Source organism: Punica granatum, chromosome 2, assembly GCF_007655135.1.
Source record: "Punica granatum isolate Tunisia-2019 chromosome 2, ASM765513v2, whole genome shotgun sequence".
Lineage (NCBI taxonomy): Eukaryota > Viridiplantae > Streptophyta > Magnoliopsida > Myrtales > Lythraceae > Punica > Punica granatum.
In genome coordinates this window covers 37,861,744-37,879,701 of record NC_045128.1, presented here as the reverse complement: position 1 = coordinate 37,879,701, position 17,958 = coordinate 37,861,744, and the positions used below count along the sequence as shown (strand labels likewise).

At 40.9% G+C, this 17,958-nt stretch overlaps 3 protein-coding genes and 2 pseudogenes across 3 annotated transcripts; all 5 read left to right on the top strand.

The window, feature by feature from the left end:
* Positions 1-1,079: 1,079 nt before the first annotated feature.
* Positions 1,080-3,066, top strand: LOC116195836 (abscisate beta-glucosyltransferase-like). Its single transcript, XM_031525221.1, has 2 exons — positions 1,080-1,592; positions 1,727-3,066. Exons 1-2 carry the CDS (start codon positions 1,218-1,220, stop codon positions 2,810-2,812), a joined length of 1,461 nt encoding a protein of 486 aa, XP_031381081.1. The 5' UTR covers positions 1,080-1,217; the 3' UTR covers positions 2,813-3,066.
* A 153-nt stretch (positions 3,067-3,219) lies between these two features.
* On the top strand, positions 3,220-8,294 carry LOC116195834 (scopoletin glucosyltransferase-like). The gene is made up of 6 exons (XM_031525219.1): positions 3,220-4,726; positions 4,902-5,399; positions 5,847-6,139; positions 6,496-6,808; positions 6,915-7,374; positions 7,584-8,294. Exons 2-6 carry the CDS (start codon positions 5,378-5,380, stop codon positions 8,032-8,034), a joined length of 1,539 nt encoding a protein of 512 aa, XP_031381079.1. The 5' UTR covers positions 3,220-4,726; positions 4,902-5,377; the 3' UTR covers positions 8,035-8,294.
* On the top strand, positions 3,822-5,314 carry LOC116193961 (scopoletin glucosyltransferase-like). Its single transcript, XM_031522699.1, has 4 exons — positions 3,822-4,330; positions 4,521-4,726; positions 5,030-5,106; positions 5,177-5,314. The coding sequence occupies exons 1-4, from the start codon at positions 3,822-3,824 to the stop codon at positions 5,312-5,314; spliced, it is 930 nt and encodes a 309-aa protein (XP_031378559.1).
* A 3,267-nt stretch (positions 8,295-11,561) lies between the features above and the next one.
* On the top strand, positions 11,562-13,862 carry LOC116195839 (annotated as a pseudogene).
* Positions 13,863-14,493: 631 nt separating this feature from the next.
* Positions 14,494-17,292, top strand: LOC116195840 (annotated as a pseudogene).
* The last annotated feature ends 666 nt before the right edge of the window (positions 17,293-17,958 follow it).

Sequence of the window (17,958 nt, the reverse complement as noted above, 5' to 3'; positions counted from 1 at the left end):
ACATATAGTTATTGGTAGTAACCCGAAAGATCACAAAATTTTAATCCTACATGACGGATCCTTATTTTTTGTCCTAACTTTTAACACTTATATAGATCTGAGTCATTGAACTGTATATTATACGACAGCTGCTTAACATAGAAGAAATAAATAGTCACTTTCAAATATTTTCCTTAGAGGAAGTAAATGCCTGAAGTCGGCCTCTGTCTCAACTCAACGGTCCTCCGCCATTAATATCTGATCCTATCTCATTAAAATTACATAAATTCTGACCAGCACGCATTTCTTTTTAAGGATTAATTGTGCCATATAGTCTAACGTTTAAATGAATTCTTAGTTCTAGTCCAAATTTGATTTTTTAATTGAGATATCCCAACGTTGACGTGTTGATTTCACATCTAGCCGGACGCTAACTTTTCGTCCAAAATTAACGGAATTGCACACGTGACACGTTAATTTTGTAACACATGTAAGCAACGTTACAAAATTAACGTGTCACATGTGCAATTCCGTCAATTTTGGACGGAAAGTTAACGTCGGGCTAGATGTGAAACTAACATGTATACGTTGGGATATCTCAAGTAAAAAATCAAGTTTGAATTAGAACTAAGAATTCTTTCAAACGTTAGGCTATATAGCGCAAGTATTCTTGTTTTTTTTTAATTGGTACAATTAAGAGTAAATGCCTACTCGTGACAAAAATCAATTCCTCCAAAAATATATATGTTCATAATGAGCATCTGCAAGTGAATTCTGGACTCCCACAAGTGATAGTTCCCGTAAATAAAATGGTTATTCGACCAAGATTGAAGCTCCTACAATGTGCATGTCTTCGTGCCCTGTAGCTTCAGGGGCAATGCTGTATAGAAGATCTTGTCATACCGTGAGATGAAGGCACGGCACGAATAACACGAGAATGGATATTCCCATTTAACGCTGAGGACGGGCCGACCTTTTGTTGCAAGCAACACGGATTTAGCTACGTGGCCTTACTAACGACACAAGTATCATAGCATTAAGTTTCATTTAACGAGCCGAGTCAGATATTGTCGGGCCAGATTCAATTGAGAAGGGGAAACCAACTCCATAAGCACTAGCAGTAAGCCAGTAACGAGCCACAAAATCATAGCACCCATGGTCTATAAATACGCCTTTTCTCCATCCTCCAATCCTCAATTCAAACTGCTTTCGTCTCTCTCTCTATATTCCAGTCGACGATGAGTTCGAGTACGGCCTCAGTTCCGCTACGGCCGGTGGAGATGTTCTTCTTCCCCTTTGTTGGAGGCGGCCACCAGATTCCCATGGTCGACATGGCTCGTGTCTTCGCCGCCCACGGGGCCAACTCCATCATCCTAGCCGCCCCTTCTGCTGCACCTTCCTTCCAGAAATCCATCGCCGGCGACCAGAGATCCGGCCGCCCCATCAAGGTTCACACTCTCCAGTTGCCGGAAAACGCCGTCTCCCCCGACTCTGACATGTCCGCTGCTCCTTTCACTGACACCTCAGCCCTCCAGCAGCCGCTCAGGGAGCTCCTGCTCGAGAGGAAACCCGACTGCATCGTCGTCGACATGTTCCACCGCTGGTCCGGCGAGGTACAATCACTTTCCGGTGCCAATTTCTCTTGAATTATCGTTTAGTAAATTCTCTCTGATTGAGTCATTTTGCCCTCAAAATTTTGAAATCGCTGAGCTGCCCTGATTGCTGACGCTGGGTTAATTTCGGGCAGGTGATCGACGCGACTGGTGTGCCGAGGGTCGTCTTCAACGGGAGCGCTTGCTTCCCTCGGTGTGCGATGGAGATGATGAAGATCTACAATCCTCGAGAGGGGTTAAGTTCGGAGTTCGAGCCCTTTCTAATTCCAGGACTTCCCGATAAAATCGTAATGACTGAGTCTCAGCTCCCGCATTTCGACAAAGGCCCCCCTGGTGGAGGAAATCGGCCCCGGGGCGCCAAAATGGGGGGACCCGATAAGAGCCAGTTTGGTGTTGTAGTGAATAGCTTCTATGACTTGGAACCGAAATATGTGGACCTCTTCAGGAATGAACTGGGCACCCGGGCTTGGGTTGTGGGACCAGTTTCGCTCTGTAACCGGGATGTCAAGGATAAGGCTGTGAGAGGAAAAGAGTCCTCCATTGATGAGGAAACTTGCTTGAACTGGCTTGATTCGAAGGAGCCCAATTCAGTTCTTTATGTAAGTTTTGGGAGCTTGGTCCGGATGGCCCCAATACAGATCCTGGAATTGGCTCATGGGCTCGAGGCTTCGGGCGAAAGCTTTGTCTGGGTAGTTGGGAAAATCTCCAGTTCTGATGGAAATGGAGAGAAATCTCGAGATGTTGATTGTCTTCCTGACGGATTTGAGGAGAGGATGAGAGAATCAAAACGAGGTTTGATTATCAGGGGATGGGCTCCTCAGCTGTTGATCTTGGAACATCCTTCTGTGGGGGGATTCATGACACACTGCGGATGGAACTCGACCTTGGAGGGGGTGAGTTCGGGTGTTCCGATGATTACTTATCCTGTCTCTGCAGAGCAGTTTTATAATGAGAAGCTGATCACTGATGTGCTGGGGATCGGGATAAAGTCCGGGAGTATCGAGTGGTCGTCGGGGAAAGAGCCGAAGAAACCGGTGAGGCGGGAGAAGGTAGAAGCGGTTGTGAGAGAGCTGATGGCTGGTGGTGCTGAGGCGGCAGAGATGAGGAGAAGGGCCAAAGAGCTTGGGGAGAAGGCCAGGAGGGCTGTTGAGAAAGGGGGATCATCCTATGCCGATGCTGAAGCTCTGATCGAGGAGCTCCGGCGTCACAAAAGGAATTGAATTTCGAGATGGGGAGTTGGTGGAAAATATCTCAGACAGACTCAGATCTGCTGCATCTTTGGAACTCACTGAAATTAAAGTCGAAGTAGGAAGATGTTGCACTGATAATGTTAATCTCGTTCCCCTAGGAGTTTCTTGGAATGCAAACATTATGTTTATCAAGCTTAAAGGTTATGCAGTCACTAATCTTCAGGTGGAAATATGATATTAAAATCAACATTGCTTATCCATTATGTATAATTGGTTCTGCTGAATATCGCCCCTGATTCGTACCATCCCTGCACTGTCTTCCTAACAATGGAGCCAATTCTTATGTTCTAGCACTGATTAATGTCGATCTCGTTTCTGTGCACTGGCGTTGCTTAAGGGTTCCGGAAGATATTACACTGCAACTTCTTCATCGGGCTAGGAAATATCATGGAGCCATCATCGACGAGAAGCATGCCTCGGGAGGTGCTGACGAAACCATGACATACTCTCTTATGTCACTCAAAACTTTGACAGGCAGATGTTTGGATTTAGTCTTTATCCCTAACGTTCTGATAGGGACAGGGTACTCTCACCAGTTTGTTTCCCTGCACCAGCCAGCTTTCCGTCTGGTTGCCAAACAAAAAGGAATGCACATTCCAACAAATAAGACTGAAATTTCATCTTCTCTGTCACTCCTTGGATACTTCTCGGATTTCGGGAACACGAGAATGTTTATCCACCGAGCCTGATGGTGTTACAGAAAGTATCCGAACTCAACTTTAATATACCTCATATCCATCTGTATAATTATGGAATTATACTCGAACCTAAGCTTCCAATGAGCCGGAATTAGCACCTCAAGGATCCTGAAAGAAGAAGAACAAGAGCCTTAGCTTTATTAGCCTCCTTTCTCCTCCTCATTATTTCCTTTCGGCCCGAGCAATCATAACTAGTACCCCGAGCTTGAGTAATGGATATTGGAGCTCCCCTCCATGTTTTTTTCCTTCCTTTCATGGCCTACAGGCATCTTATCCCGACAATGGACATGGCCAAACTTTTTGCAGCACAAGGAATGCGTTCCACAGTATTCACCACTCCTCTCAACGCAGCCTACTTTCCTAGGACAGTAGAACGTTCCAGGTTCTGGGGTATTGAGATTGAGATCCAAACTGTGAAGTTCCCATCCCTAGAATTGGGATTGCCAGAAGGGTGCGAGAACTTCGATTTTCTGACTTCCAGGAAGACCGCACCAGAAGAAGTTGTGAGCAACTTCTTCGATGCCCTTGGAATGCTTCGAGACCCCATGAGCAAACTCCTTGAAGAGTTCCAACCCAATTGCCTTGTGGCGGATATTTTCTTCCCCTGGACTGTTGATATCGCCCCGAGCTCGGAATTCCTAGGATTTTATTTTACGGCACCAGCTGCTTCTCCATGTGTGCTACTGAACTCCTCAGACTTGATAATCCACACAAGAAGGTTTCTTCCAATTCCGAGGCCTTCACCATTCCTGAACTTCCTGGCACATCCAGCTAACAAGGCTACAACTGCGTGAGTTCGTGAGGCAAGAGACAGAAACAAGCTTGACCAGGCTCTTCAAGCAAGCCCTAGAGTCCGAGCTCAAGAGCTACAGAGTAACAGTCAACAGTTTCTATGAGCTTGATCAGGCTTATGCCGATTAATTCTGGAATGTCATGGGGAGAAATGCTTGGCATATCGGTCCACTCTCTCTCTGCAACAGAAATACGAAAGAAAAAGGGGAAAGGGGCAAAGAAGCTTCTGTTACCGTGGACCAGTGGCTCGATGCGAGGAGACCCAATTCTATTGTTTATGTTTGTTTCGGCAGCGTATCAAAATTCAGTCCTTCACGACACTTGGAGATTGCAGAGGGCCTTGAAGCTTCAGAGCAGCAGTTCATTTGGGTTGTTAGGAAAGCTGATGATGAAGGTATTACAAACGTCTCCCTAACATCATTACTATTTTAAATCTAGGATTTTAACATGTTTATTGGATTACGAGGTGAATTCACACCACGGTCCAATAAAATACGTCTCTCTATTGCTTATCGACCCAATTCTGGATATGCGTTCACTCATCTCCTCTCATATAATAATCCCGACAGAAGAGCAAAACAAAGAGCGGTTGCCGGAAGGGTTTGAAGAGAGGACCCGAAGTCGAGGCCCATTCATTAGAGGATGGTCGCCGCAGCTGCTCATTCTGTTTGTGACTGATTGTGGTTGGAACTCGAAGGAGTAACTGCTGGCGTGCCACTGGTGACATGGCCAGTCTCAGCTGAGCAGTTCTACAACGAAAAGTTGGTTACCCAGGTACTTTAAGATTGGGATCGGTGTCGGGGTGAAACACTGAGTTCATATCGTGGGGGATCGAGTGAGCAAGGATGATGTGGAGAAGGCAGTGAGGAGGGCCATGGTGGGTGGGGAGGCAGAGGAAATGAGAAGCAGGGCAAGAGAGCTTTCAAACATGGCCAGGCCGTCGAAGAAGGCTGCTCGTCATCTTCGGATTTGGATGTCTTAATTAGAGAACTAAGGATGCATCGGATAACTCATGAACTGAGAAGATGAGTAATCTCCCAAACGGATGATCCGAATGATTCCACATGGTAATTTACTTTTTCCTTCTGCAAGATTTTTTCTCGACACTGTTGGAAAATATTCTTGTTAAAATGAGCTCTGACGTAGGTGCATGTGGACCGCGTAATTTCATGTATTTTTCCTTTCTTATAAAATTGTAATATGATAAAAATGGCATGACCATGAATGTAGTATTTGTCACATACTACCAACTCATTATTAAATGCTTGTTTATTTTTCTTGGGAATCACGGCGGAGGAATCAATCAAATTCAAACGTAAAAACAACATAAATATTATCACGACAAAGACAAGTTGAACTCTCCTTTCGTTCCACAATCTCCTTAAATACGACGATTTTAACCTTTGCCAAGTAAGTACAACCTCAAACTCCCCCAGAAACATTGTCTACTTACAAGACATACATATAACTAAGTCATCATCTTTATCTTCTTCTTCTTCCTCGTCCCGAAACAGTGAGATATCATCGCATTAATTGCACCGATTGCTCTCCGATTATGGGCAGTGAAGGGGAGATGAATGGCACCAGCTCCACCACTTCTAAGATTCATATCTTCTTCTTCCCTTTCATGACCCCGGGCCATATGATCCCGATGATCGACATGGCCAAGCTCTTCGCCATGAGAGGAGTCAAGTCGACCCTGCTCGCGACCCCCCATGACGAGCCGTTGTTTTTTAGGTCCATTGACAGGACTCAGAAGCTTGGCTTTGACATCGGTGTCGTCACCATGAAATTGCCGCTGCAAGAGGTAAGTTACGATTTTTTTTTTCTCCTTAGAGCGGTACATACGAACTTGTAGCTGTAGCTCCTTGATCGTGGCATGTTATGGATATGCTACAGCCTCTTCATGTATTATAATAATTCACAACAGATAACAACTTATTGCAGGAGTTTTTTCATGTCAACATTAAAATTTTATCTACACGTTCGTAGAAACTGCAAGATCATAATGATACTATCAAATGTGTTTTTCGCAATTTTCAGATCACTTCAGTTCCAATTTTTCATGCTTCCACTTTGAAAAATATGAAAACGGATAGAATAGAAGATAATCGTTAACTTACATACTCGGCTGTAACTTTAACATTCAATTTTCCTTGTCAGGTGGGACTGCCCGAGTACTGCCAGAATCTCCATTTGGTTACTTCACCGGACATGCGCCGCAAGTACCTGATGGCTGTAAGGATGCTAGATAAGCAGTTCGAGAAGTTGGTTGAAGAGCACCATCCCAACTGCGTGATCTCTGACATGTTCCTCCCATGGACAACTGACATTGCCCCGAAGTATGGCATCCCAAGGCTCATTTTCCATGGGACGAGCCACTTCTCGATGGGGGCAACAGAATGCGTGAGGCTCTATAAGCCACACGCGGATGTCTCGTCTGATTCTGAATGTTTCTTGATCCCGAATTTTCCGGGTAATTAAGGAATCTATATTATCATCGTTGCAAACGGAACATTTGTGTTTCTAATTATGCTACTTGTCAGATATGAATTTCATTATATGTTTTCTCATATAAACAGGGGAGATCGCAATGACAAGAGCTCAACTACCAGATTTTGTGAGGGAAGAAACAGAGTTCACAAAATTCTACATTGAAGTGAAAGAATCGGAGCTCAGAAGCTATGGAGTTGTCGTGAATAGTTTCTATGAGCTCGAACCTGCCTACGCAGATCATTATGGGGATGTGTTGGGGAGAAGATCGTGGCGGGTCGGTCCCGTCTCTTTGTGCAATAAGGAGATCGAGGACAAGCTGGAGAGAGGTAACAGAGCAACCATTAACGGGAAGGATTGCTTGACGTGGCTCGACTCGAAGGAGACCGACTCGGTGGTTTATATTTGCTTCGGGAGTATGACAAAGTTCAATGCTTCTCAGCTCCATGAGATTGCTTTAGGACTCGAGGCCTCTGGCCAGCCATTTGTTTGGGTGGTGAAGAAGGATGAAGCTGTTGAGGAAGGAAAAGAGGACTGGCTTCCCCAAGGGTAAGTTTTACTAATTAAGCACCTCCTTATTAAAAATATTAAGAACATTATGATTTTTCGACCGGTTTAAGTTGGTTGTTGGAACCAATATGTACATCTACCTTAACATAAATTTATATTCGCATCACTTGAATTAAGGAAATACATCGTCCTCTCGACTGAATCACGTAAAATTGTGGAACCTTCTTGTTCACATTGATTTTCTGCAGATATGAAGATAGAATGCAAGGGAAGGGCCTAATCATAAGAGGGTGGGCTCCCCAGGTGCTGATTCTTGACCACAGGGCAGTCGGGGGATTTGTGACACACTGTGGGTGGAACTCGACCTTGGAAGGTATCTCTGCCGGGGTGCCCATGGTGACGTGGCCGGTGGCGGCAGAGCAGTTCTACAACGAGAAGTTCATTACTGAGGTGCTGAGGATCGGGGCTCCTGTGGGAGTGAAGCAGTGGATGAGACAGGTCGGGGATAGCGTCAAGAGCGAGCAGGTGGAGAAGGCAGTGAGGAAAGTCATGGTGGGTGAAGAAGCAGAAGAGATGAGGGCCCAGGCAAGAGAGCTATCAAAGATGGCTAAGAAGGCCGTGGAGGAAGGAGGATCTTCTCATTCTGATCTTATGGCTTTACTTGAAGAGTTGAAGTCTCCCAAGGTTGCTGGTCACTAGTGAATAAGCTAAAGGGCATTGGCCCAAAGTTAATAGTACAGTGGAGTTAATGATAAGTTCTTCGATCCTACTTTAAAATAATGTGGCAAGGAAGATTCAATAGAATTCTTGTAATTTACAGCAATTATGACACTGTGACTAACATAGTTTGTTTCATTCTAATTGGTTTTTTTTTTCTCATACCATGTTACGAGATAAGATCGCAAAAAAAAAATTGTAGTTTATCATTTGTGAAATAAAATCATTTCCTTTTCTTCTCCTTTTATACAACCATCAACTTTTTTCTAATTTTCACTAAAATCTCACAACTTTTGAATAAATATGGAAGCGAAATAAATGTGCATAGAAGAAGTCTATGAGGATCGAACCAATTATACAAAGAATTGATTTTGGGTCCGTCTCTTTGTGGTGTCTTTGTTTACCATTCCCCCCCCTTTTTTCTGTAATTTATTTTTCTTTAATTTTCCCTTTTCTTTTCCGTCTTAAAATCTGATCCACAAAAGTTATCTCGTAATTCGACCAATGTGTTATACCTCACAATTGGGTATCTCGTAATTCGATCGATGTGTTATGCCAAATGATTCGATCGTAAGGTCGACACGTTTACGTATTTTTAGTAATTCAAATTTGACCATGATAAGTATCCACGTAATTTGGTCAACATGTTATGCCAAATGATTTGATCGTCGGGTCAAAACTTTATCCCTTTTTACTGTTTTCGAATCTAACTCGGATAAAGTACCACGTAATCTGGTCAAAGTGTTACGCCAAATGAACCGATAGTAATACTTTTTCTTTTCAGTTTTGTAATTTTTGTTTTTTAAAAATTTCCCCCTTTTTTAGCGTTTTTAAATTCGATCCGAATAAGATACCATGTAATTGTATCACGCATTATGTTAAAAGATACGATTGTAAGGTCAACGCGTTACGCCTTTTCAGCATTTTCAGATCTGACTCCAATAAGGTTTCACATAATTCGATCAACGCATTATGCCAAATGATCTGATCGTTAGGTTGAAAACGCCTTTTTAGTGTTTACAAATCTAACTTGAGTAAGATACCGTGTAATCCAATCAATGCGTTATGTCAAATAATTCAATCGTTATCGGACTATTTTCAAAAAAATACATTTACCCGAACTTTTATTTAGAAAAATTAAAAGAAATCTCGTACTAGAAATACTAGATATACCAATTACGATATATGTGATATTCTTTTTCAAATTTTATTGCGTGAATATGAATCCTTTTCCCTTAACTTTCCTTTTATTTTCCTTCTTTTGTCCAATATTTGTAATCTTGGCCTGACAAGGTAGTGGTGTAACGTAATTGACCAACTGAGTCAAATGATCTCATTATTATGGGTTATCCCATCATTTTACTCTATTCTCTCTATTATTTTATTTTTTCTGAAGAGTTATACATATATCCCATGTTTAATTTTCTTTTTTATAAGGGTAAATTGCACTAGTGGTCCAAAATGTTTTACAAATGTTTCATTATGGTCCAAAAAGTTTTTTTCGCTACATGATGGTACAAAATGTTTCAAAGTTGTTTCATGATGGTACAAACCGTCAACTTGAGCTTAACTCTGTCAAGCCGACGCTGACGTGGCTAGTACGTGTCACCTCCTTGCTGACATGGCCGAAAATTTTTAAATAATTCTAAAAATTTTAAAATTTTAAAACTTTTAAAAATAATTCTAAAAATAATTTTAAAACTTTTAAAACTTTTAAAAATAATTTTAAAAATAAAAATAAAAATAATTTTAATATTAAATTAAAAATAATTTTAATATTAAATTAAATTTTTTTATAAAATTATTTAAATTATTTTTAAAAATAAAAAAATATTTTAAAATATTTTTTTCTAAATTTTTACTCGTTTTTTGTTTTTTATTATTTTTTTGTATTTTTTTTGGACTTTTTAATTTTTATTTTCTCTTAAATGACGTAGCGCACTATGATTGGTTCCACGTAACAAAAGTGATATATAGGACGCGCCGCGTCAGCAAAATGTTAACGGCGTTAGAGCCAATTGACGGTTTGAACCATTATGAAACAACTTTGAAACATTTTGTACTATCATGTAGCGAAAAAAACTTTTTGGACTATAATGAAATATTTGTAAAATATTTTGGACCACCAGTGCAATTTACCCTTTTTATAAATATTCATTCATCAACACAAAATTTCTTCATCTATATTGTATCTTTCTTATAAAATAATGCTAATTAAATACATACTTTTGAATTACATGTATTACTTTTTCTTCATTTATCCGTGTAAGAAGACCCGACGAAGAGAATTAATTTCGTTGTTAGTTTATTTTCATATATTAATAAATTACAAGCAAATTCATATTCTTAAAGTTCATCATGTCTTCCTTTACTTAATAATATTTTCAAATTTTATCCATACCTATTTCTTTTAAGAGCAAAGCTATAAGTACATTCAGAAACAATGCATTCAAACATTCAAAACACACTCCATAACATAAAAAGAAAAATGATATCATATATGATAAAATTATATCATCTTTTGAAAAAATAGATTATTTACCATTAACACGGAGTTCATATTTTTTTACAAATAAGTAGTTTTATTGTTAGTTTTGATTATACTCTATATTGATTATTACACAAACTATTACGATGGATAAAAAATTGAAGAAAAATTTTGATGCCGCGGGTTTGCCCCTAATTACTGATTATTTTGGGTGAATGGCAATTTCTGATTTTAATAATGCACCTTGAGTTGGACGTATTGTAGATGGAAATATCCAATATGTGTTTTGTTTTGTTTTGGGCCATTTCCATGTCCTTATTCCAAGAAAAATGTAGAAGCATAACACTTATAAAATTGCTGGTAAAGTTCGATGATTGTCGTGTTCAAATCGAGCTCAATTCAAGGACAAGTTCAGAATTATATAAGGTTGAGGTTCAGATTCAGGGAAATTATGAAAATAAGTACACCGGAGACTTTGAAAGAAATTTACCCCGTTTGGATTGAGAGTTAGTTGATTTTAACTTTAACTTTAACTTTAACTTTAACTCAACACACTACACAACAAAAATACACATTTCCCAATTCAAAAATTTTAACTTTACCTTTAACTCAACACACTACACAACAAAAACACACGTTTCCCAAGTCAAATTTATAATCACATCTCATTTGTCATTTTTCACAATCAAAATCAAAATCAAAATCAAAGTAACTTTAACTCTGAATCCAAACGGTCATTTATATGTTGTGCTTATTGCTCGAAAAAATATTGTATATATCAGTTACCCAAAAAAAAAAAGCGTACATCAGAGGTCTCATATGTAATGACGCATCAGATATTACCGAAAAAGAAAATGGCTTGTCAGACCAAAAATCGTAGCAGACACTAATAATGACTTGTCCCTAATAAAATTCTAAAGTAGAATCAGTCAAGAGGTACCAAATCATCAAAGAGATTGATATTTCTTTGTTTTGTCTTAGGAAACAACTGGGAAGACCAACAACTGAAAAATCGTCTGAACGCATCACAACGAAGATAATTCGAACTCCCCTAGTTTGAGTGTTCTCTGCCGACGGGAATTTCACCTCGATCCATCGATGCATTCATATATATATGCACAGACGCATATACTTCATCGTCATTCTCGATCTCCTTCTTCATCCTTGATTCACCCAGACTCTTGTTTTTCTTAGAGAAAGTTACGTATCATACATTGCATTGATTGTTGGGTAACCATGGCCACGGAAGGTGAGAGGTGTAATGATACTAACTATGCTGCTTCTAAGTACCGCATCTTCTTCTTTCCCTTCTTCGGCCCGGGCAGTATGATCCAATGGTCTACATGGCGAAGCTCTTTGCCATGAGGGTAGTTAAGTGGACCCCGCTCACGACCCCTTACAACAAGCCGTTACTTCTGAGGTCCATCGAGAGGACTCAGAAGCTCGGCTTCGATATCAGCGTTGTCACCATGGAATTGCCACTTAAAGAGGTAAGAATTAGCGGCTATTAATATTGTTTCACAACAGCAAAACACTGGTCGGAGTTTTTCCAGGAATATGTCTTTTATGTTCTCAGTGAGTTCGTATAAGATCACGATGAGACTATCAGACGTGGTCTTCACAGTGATTTCTTAGTTTTGGGGCACTTTATTATCAATTTTTCTTTCTTCATCTTTCAAAATTAAGGAAGATTCGCATCGCATTTCATCTGTAGTTTGAACGTCTTAATTTCCCGGTCAGGTGGGTTTGCCCGAGCACTGCCAGAGTTTCCAGTCAATGACTTCACTAGACATGATGCAGAAGTATTTGATGGCCGTAAGGATGCTTGACAAGCAGTTCGAGAAGTTGATCAAAGAGTTCTGCCCCAACTGCGTGATCTCCGACGTGTTCCTTCCTTGGACAAATGATGTTGCCGTGAAGTTTGGCATCCCCAGGCTTGTTTTCCACGTGACGAGCCACTTCTCAATGGGGGCTTTGGAGTGCACGAGGCTCTACAAGCCACATGTGAACGTCTCGTCCGATTCCGAGCCTTTTGTGAACTGATCCCTAACTTTCCCGGTAATTAATGTGATAATTGTCGTTTGTTGCATATGGAATATACACTGCCACACCTCATGAATACAAATGCTCTAGTATCTTTGCTTTCCTGATCTAAACAGGGGAGATCAAGATGACAAGTACTCAACTTCCAAATTTTGTCAGAGAAGAGACAGAGTTCACTAAGGTCCATAATGAAATAATGGAAACAGAGTCCCGGAGCTAGGAGTCATCATGAACAGCTTCTACGGTCATGAACAGCTTCTAAGAGCTTGAACCCCTCTAAGCAGATCACTACGGGGATGTCTTTGGTAGACGATCGTGGCGTATCGGTCCACTTTTTATTTGCAATCAGGACACGGAAGAGACGCTGAAGAGGGGGAATGGGGCAACCGTGGAAGGACACGATTGCTTGAAGCGGCTAGACTCGAAGGAGGCTGACTTGGTGGTTTAAATTCGCTTCGGGAGTACAACGGCATTCCGTGCTTCTCAGCTCCATGAGATTGCCAAGGGGCTCAAGGCTTCGGGACAGCAGTTTGTTTGGGTGGTGAAGAAGGATGAAAGTGTTGAGGAAGGGAAGGAGGAGTGGCTTCCCCAAGGGCAAGCCTTACTACTTCGTGGAATCTCCATGTATAGAACATTGGCTTGATTAACAATATCAATATCTTGTTTCTAATGAAATTTCATTGTTTATGTCTTACATAGTTATGAAGAAAGGATGCAAGGAAAGGGCTTAATCATAAGAGGGTGGGCCCCCCAGGTGCCGATTCTACACCATAAGGCGGTCGGTGGATTTATGGCGCACTTCAGATGGAACTCGACCTTCAAAGGTATCTCTGCTGGGGTTCTCATGGTGACATGGCCGGTGGCGGCGGAGCAGTTCTACAGCGAAAAGCTCATAGCAGAGGCGCTGAGGATCTGAGTTCCAGTGGGAGTCGAGCAATGGATTAGACATGTCGGGGACAGCGTCGAGAGCGAGAAGGTGGAAATGGCGGTGAGGAGAATGATGGTGGGGGAAGAAGCAGAGGAAATGACGGTTAAGGCCAGAGAGCTTTCGAAGATGGCTAAGAGGGCTGTGGAGGAAGAGGAATCTTCTTATTCTGATCTCACGTTACTGCCCGAAGGGCTTGAGTCTCTCGAGTCTCCTAAGGTTGTTGCTCATTAATTAGCTAAGCATTATCCCGTGTATTGTAATGGATTATCACAAGTAGGAGTTGGGATGGAAATATTGTATCACTTATTTCAATCAAAATTAGTTTCTGAAGAAGAACAAACTCAGAATCAACCATACGATTTATTTACCCATATAAGACCGATGGCAGCATAATGAACCACGCCGTTGATTTTTCTGGAGCTGGTGGCTGTGACGCTGCTGCTACCGTCCCAATCCTGTATTTCTGCTAATGTTGTGGTTTGTACTAAGACAACAGGAAATAGCAAGTCCGATCCGAAAAAAACATATCGGGTGAATGTTGAATCCTTAGTAAATTATTGTTGGAAGCTTGTCTCTGTTTTCTTCAACAGACCAACATATTCCGACTTCTTTAAGCCTTCAAAACAACTTGTTTTATCAGATCAATTCACAACACAAGCAGTCGATCTGATGATTAAAGAGGCCGCACAAGATCCTGAGGGACTAAGCATATAACCCTTAGGCATCTCGACAAAGTCTTGGTCAAAACATACCCCATATGCATCACAATAAAATATAAATGTAGCTCCATATTCTATGGGAATCGGCGGAGTCACTAAACACTAAAATATAAGCCCAGAAACCTCGACAACTTAGACAAGTCGAAGTCGAATTCTTCTCCCACTTCTTCTATTCGTCACCTCTTGCGTTACCTTTGCAGACATATGCTTCAATTCATTTCCGTAATATTCTCCATAAATATTCAGTATATTGATCAGTAACTATGGGCAGTTAAGGCAAGACGATGAATGGTACTGACAACAGTACTTCAAAGCTCCAGTTCTTCTTCTTCCCTTTCACGGCCAAGGGTCACGTGATCCTGATGATCGACATGGCGAAGCTCTTCTCAATGAGAGGAGTCAAGTCGACCCTGCTTGCAGCCCATTACAATGAGCTGCCCATTCAGAGGTCTATTGAGAGGACTCAGAAGCTTGGGTTCAATATTTGCATTGTGACCATAAAGTTGCCCGAGTCTACCACTTCACTTGACATGCGCCAGAAATTAAGAATGCTCGATAAGCAGCTCAAGGAGTTGATGGAAGAGCACCGTCCCAATTGCCTGATCTCCGATACGCTCCTTGATAACTCGGCAAAAACCGAGTTAAATAACCGCATTTTGGGCTATATTTGCATCCTAGGACTTCGAGTTAGTCATTTCTTAGATTAATTTTAGTAGTTTTAATGTTAATTTGGATTTAGTAGGTCTAGGTATATTTTGAATCGTTTCTAGTTGGTTTTTGATTATTTCTATGAATATTTTGTTATTGATGTCGTATTAATCTTGGTAGGATTGTCATTTGGAGTTTCGAGGAACTCGAAGGATTGCGTTTTGAGGCTAGGAAGTCAGAAGAGGGCAATAAGAGAGTTCACATATTGCTGCAAAGTTCGCGACTGATTCTGGAGTTTATATTGCTGTGGCAAAATGTGATTTTGCTATAGCAACTTATATGTTTGTTGCAGCGAATTACTGAATTGCCGCAGCAAATTATCCCGAGCTGCATCTATGCTCTGGAACTATTTTGGGAAATCTCTTAACGTGAAGACATCAATTGTGGGACCTTTTGGTTTGGAAAGACTTGAAGATTAAGCTAGAAAGAATTAATATTATTTAGATAGTTTTTGATTTATTTTCGGCAATTGATATATGAGATTTTATAGAGAATTTTTAGGGATTCCTTTTGGCGGATATTTATAGGCCTTTTAGGCTGAATGTATGAGGTGAGTTGACACCAAGGAAGCAAGGAAAAACGTAGGAGAGCGACGGGAGATGAAGGAGAAGACGAAGGCGACCCAAGCCCGAGATCGGTCGAGTTTTCTTTCAATTCTTCTTTATTCCTGCGTTCTATTATGTTTTCTTCGAATTCTTGGTTGTTGAACTCCATTACTATGAGCTAAGTTTGTTTCCTAGGATATCCATGAAACTTAGGTTTAATCTCAATAAGTGATCTTGCTTCTTTGTTTATTGATTAATGATTGTGTTTATTCTTTTCCAATCTTAATGCTATTTGATTGATTGGTCATCAATTAGATTGTTCTAGCAACTTAGATGAATTTGGGAACAAATTCTAAGTTTAGGAATGCCTAGGAATGCCAAACTGTCAACGTTGATGTTGACAGTTTGGTGGAATGCAAGCCTAGGAATGCCAAACTTGACAGCAACATAGTTGATGTTGCTGTCAAGTTTGGCATTCCTAGGCTTGCATTCCACCAAAAGGGAGGATTTTGCTGTCAAGTTTGGCATTCCTAGGCTTGCATTCCACCAAAAGTTTGGCATTCCTAGGCTTGCATTCCACGGAACGAGCCACTTCTCGATCAGGGCTATGGAGTGCATAAGGCTCCATAAGCCGCATGTCAACGTCTCGTCTGATTCCGAGCCATTCTTGATCCCCAACTTTCCAGGTAATTAGTGCAGTGCACGTATACTTGTGGTGCGTAATGAAATATACTGCCAAGCCAAAAAAAAATTCTTAATGTTTTTCCTGATCTAAACGGGGGAGATCAATATGACATGAGCTCGACTACCGAATTTTATCAGGGAAGAAACAGATAATGCAAAATTCTACTTTGAAATGATGGATGCGGAGCTCAGGAGCTACGGAGAGGTCATGAATAGCTTCTATGAGCTTGAACCCGATTGTGCAGATCATTATGGAAATGCCTTAGGGAGACGGTCGTGGCGGGTCTGTCCAGTCTCTTTATGCAATAAAGGGATCATGGACAATTTGGGGATAGGAAACAAAGCAAACATCGACGAGTATGATTGCTTGAAGAGGCTAGATTCAAAGGAGACTGACTCGGTGGTTAATATTTGCTTCGGGAGTATGACTGACTTCAGTGTTTCTAAGCTCCATGAGATTGCTTTAGGGCTGGAGGCTGCAGGGCAGCAATTTGTTTGGGTGGTGAAGAAGGATGAGAGTGTTGAGGAAGGGGATGAGAGTGTTGAGGAAGGGAAAGAAGAGTGGCTTCCCCAAGGGTATGTATATGTACTTTGAATACCTCTATGTAGAATATTAATTTAATTAGCGATATCAATTAAATTTATTCATGTGACTAATGAAATTTTGTTGTTTATATGATCTTATAAATAGTTATGAAGAGAAGATGCAAGGGAAGGGCCTAAGTATAAGGGGGTGGGCTCCCCAAGTGCTGATTCTCGACCACAGGGCAGTTGGTGGATTTGTGACGCATTGTGGGTGGAACTCGACTCTCGAAGGCATCTCTGCCGGGGTGCCATGGTGACGTGGCCGGTGGCGGGAGAGGGTGGAGAAGGCAGCGAGGAGAGTCATGGTGGGAAAAGGAGCAAAGGAGACGAGGGTTAGGGCAAGAGAGCTTTCAAAGATGGCTAAGATAACCATAGGGGAAGGAGGATCTTCTCATTCTGACCTCACATCTTTGCTTGAAGAACTGAAGTCCCCTAAAGTTGTTGGTCATCAGTATACGAGCTAAAAGGGCACTAGCCTAAAGATTGTAATAATTGATTTACTTATTTCAATGATGCACCTCGACTTGGATTTATTAACAACATTACCTGTGGAAATGGTCCATGACCTTATCATATGACCTGATACAAGATATAAAAACAAATGGGTAATAAGTCTACGAAACCACATTTTTCCAGGTAAAACCTCAAAGCTTCATCAAACCAAGGCAAATTACTCAATGAAGCTGTGCAAACATCTCAAATAAGTCTCATTTGTAAAATGACGACACGCTTCCTAAATTCTTACATAAAAAGAAGAAGTTAAAATAATAGAACACCGAAATTGTACTAATGAAATAATAATGATGACGATGAATTTTTTTTTTTAATTCCTTTACAAATAAGATTTATATATCTAAAAGGGAATAGATAAGAGAAGAAAGTTAGAAACCGTAAGCATATAAAAAGGAATGGCCAAAGGCGCACTAACGAAATGATAACTATAAACTTATAATATAATAAACATAATTATTAAAAAGAGAAGACAGTCTCGTATCTCTGAGGATCTGCTTCCATAGTGTTGTTGTGTTTTTTTTTTTCTTTTTGACTATGTAAATGTAATTTATTAACTAATTAATGGAGGGGATGCAAAAGCACCACCTGCAGGTATGGAAAATGCGAAATAAAAACAAAGTTGAACACAACAAAACAGCGGAGCTCCGAGCAGGGATTAGTTCACATAAGGGAAAAAAAAAAAGGATGACAAGT

Coding starts and splice junctions, on each gene's coding strand:
- LOC116195836 (XM_031525221.1), top strand. CDS start 1,218: ATGAGTTCGAGTACGGCCTCAGTTCCGCTACGGCCGGTGGAGATGTTC. Junction 1,593..1,726: donor TCCACCGCTGGTCCGGCGAG/GTACAATCACTT, acceptor AATTTCGGGCAG/GTGATCGACGCGACTGGTGT.
- LOC116193961 (XM_031522699.1), top strand. CDS start 3,822: ATGGACATGGCCAAACTTTTTGCAGCACAAGGAATGCGTTCCACAGTA. Junction 4,331..4,520: donor GCTAACAAGGCTACAACTGC/GTGAGTTCGTGA, acceptor TCTCTGCAACAG/AAATACGAAAGAAAAAGGGG. Junction 4,727..5,029: donor TAGGAAAGCTGATGATGAAG/GTATTACAAACG, acceptor TGGAACTCGAAG/GAGTAACTGCTGGCGTGCCA.
- LOC116195834 (XM_031525219.1), top strand. CDS start 5,378: ATGATCCGAATGATTCCACATG. Junction 5,400..5,846: donor GATCCGAATGATTCCACATG/GTAATTTACTTT, acceptor GTCCCGAAACAG/TGAGATATCATCGCATTAAT. Junction 7,375..7,583: donor GAGGACTGGCTTCCCCAAGG/GTAAGTTTTACT, acceptor GATTTTCTGCAG/ATATGAAGATAGAATGCAAG.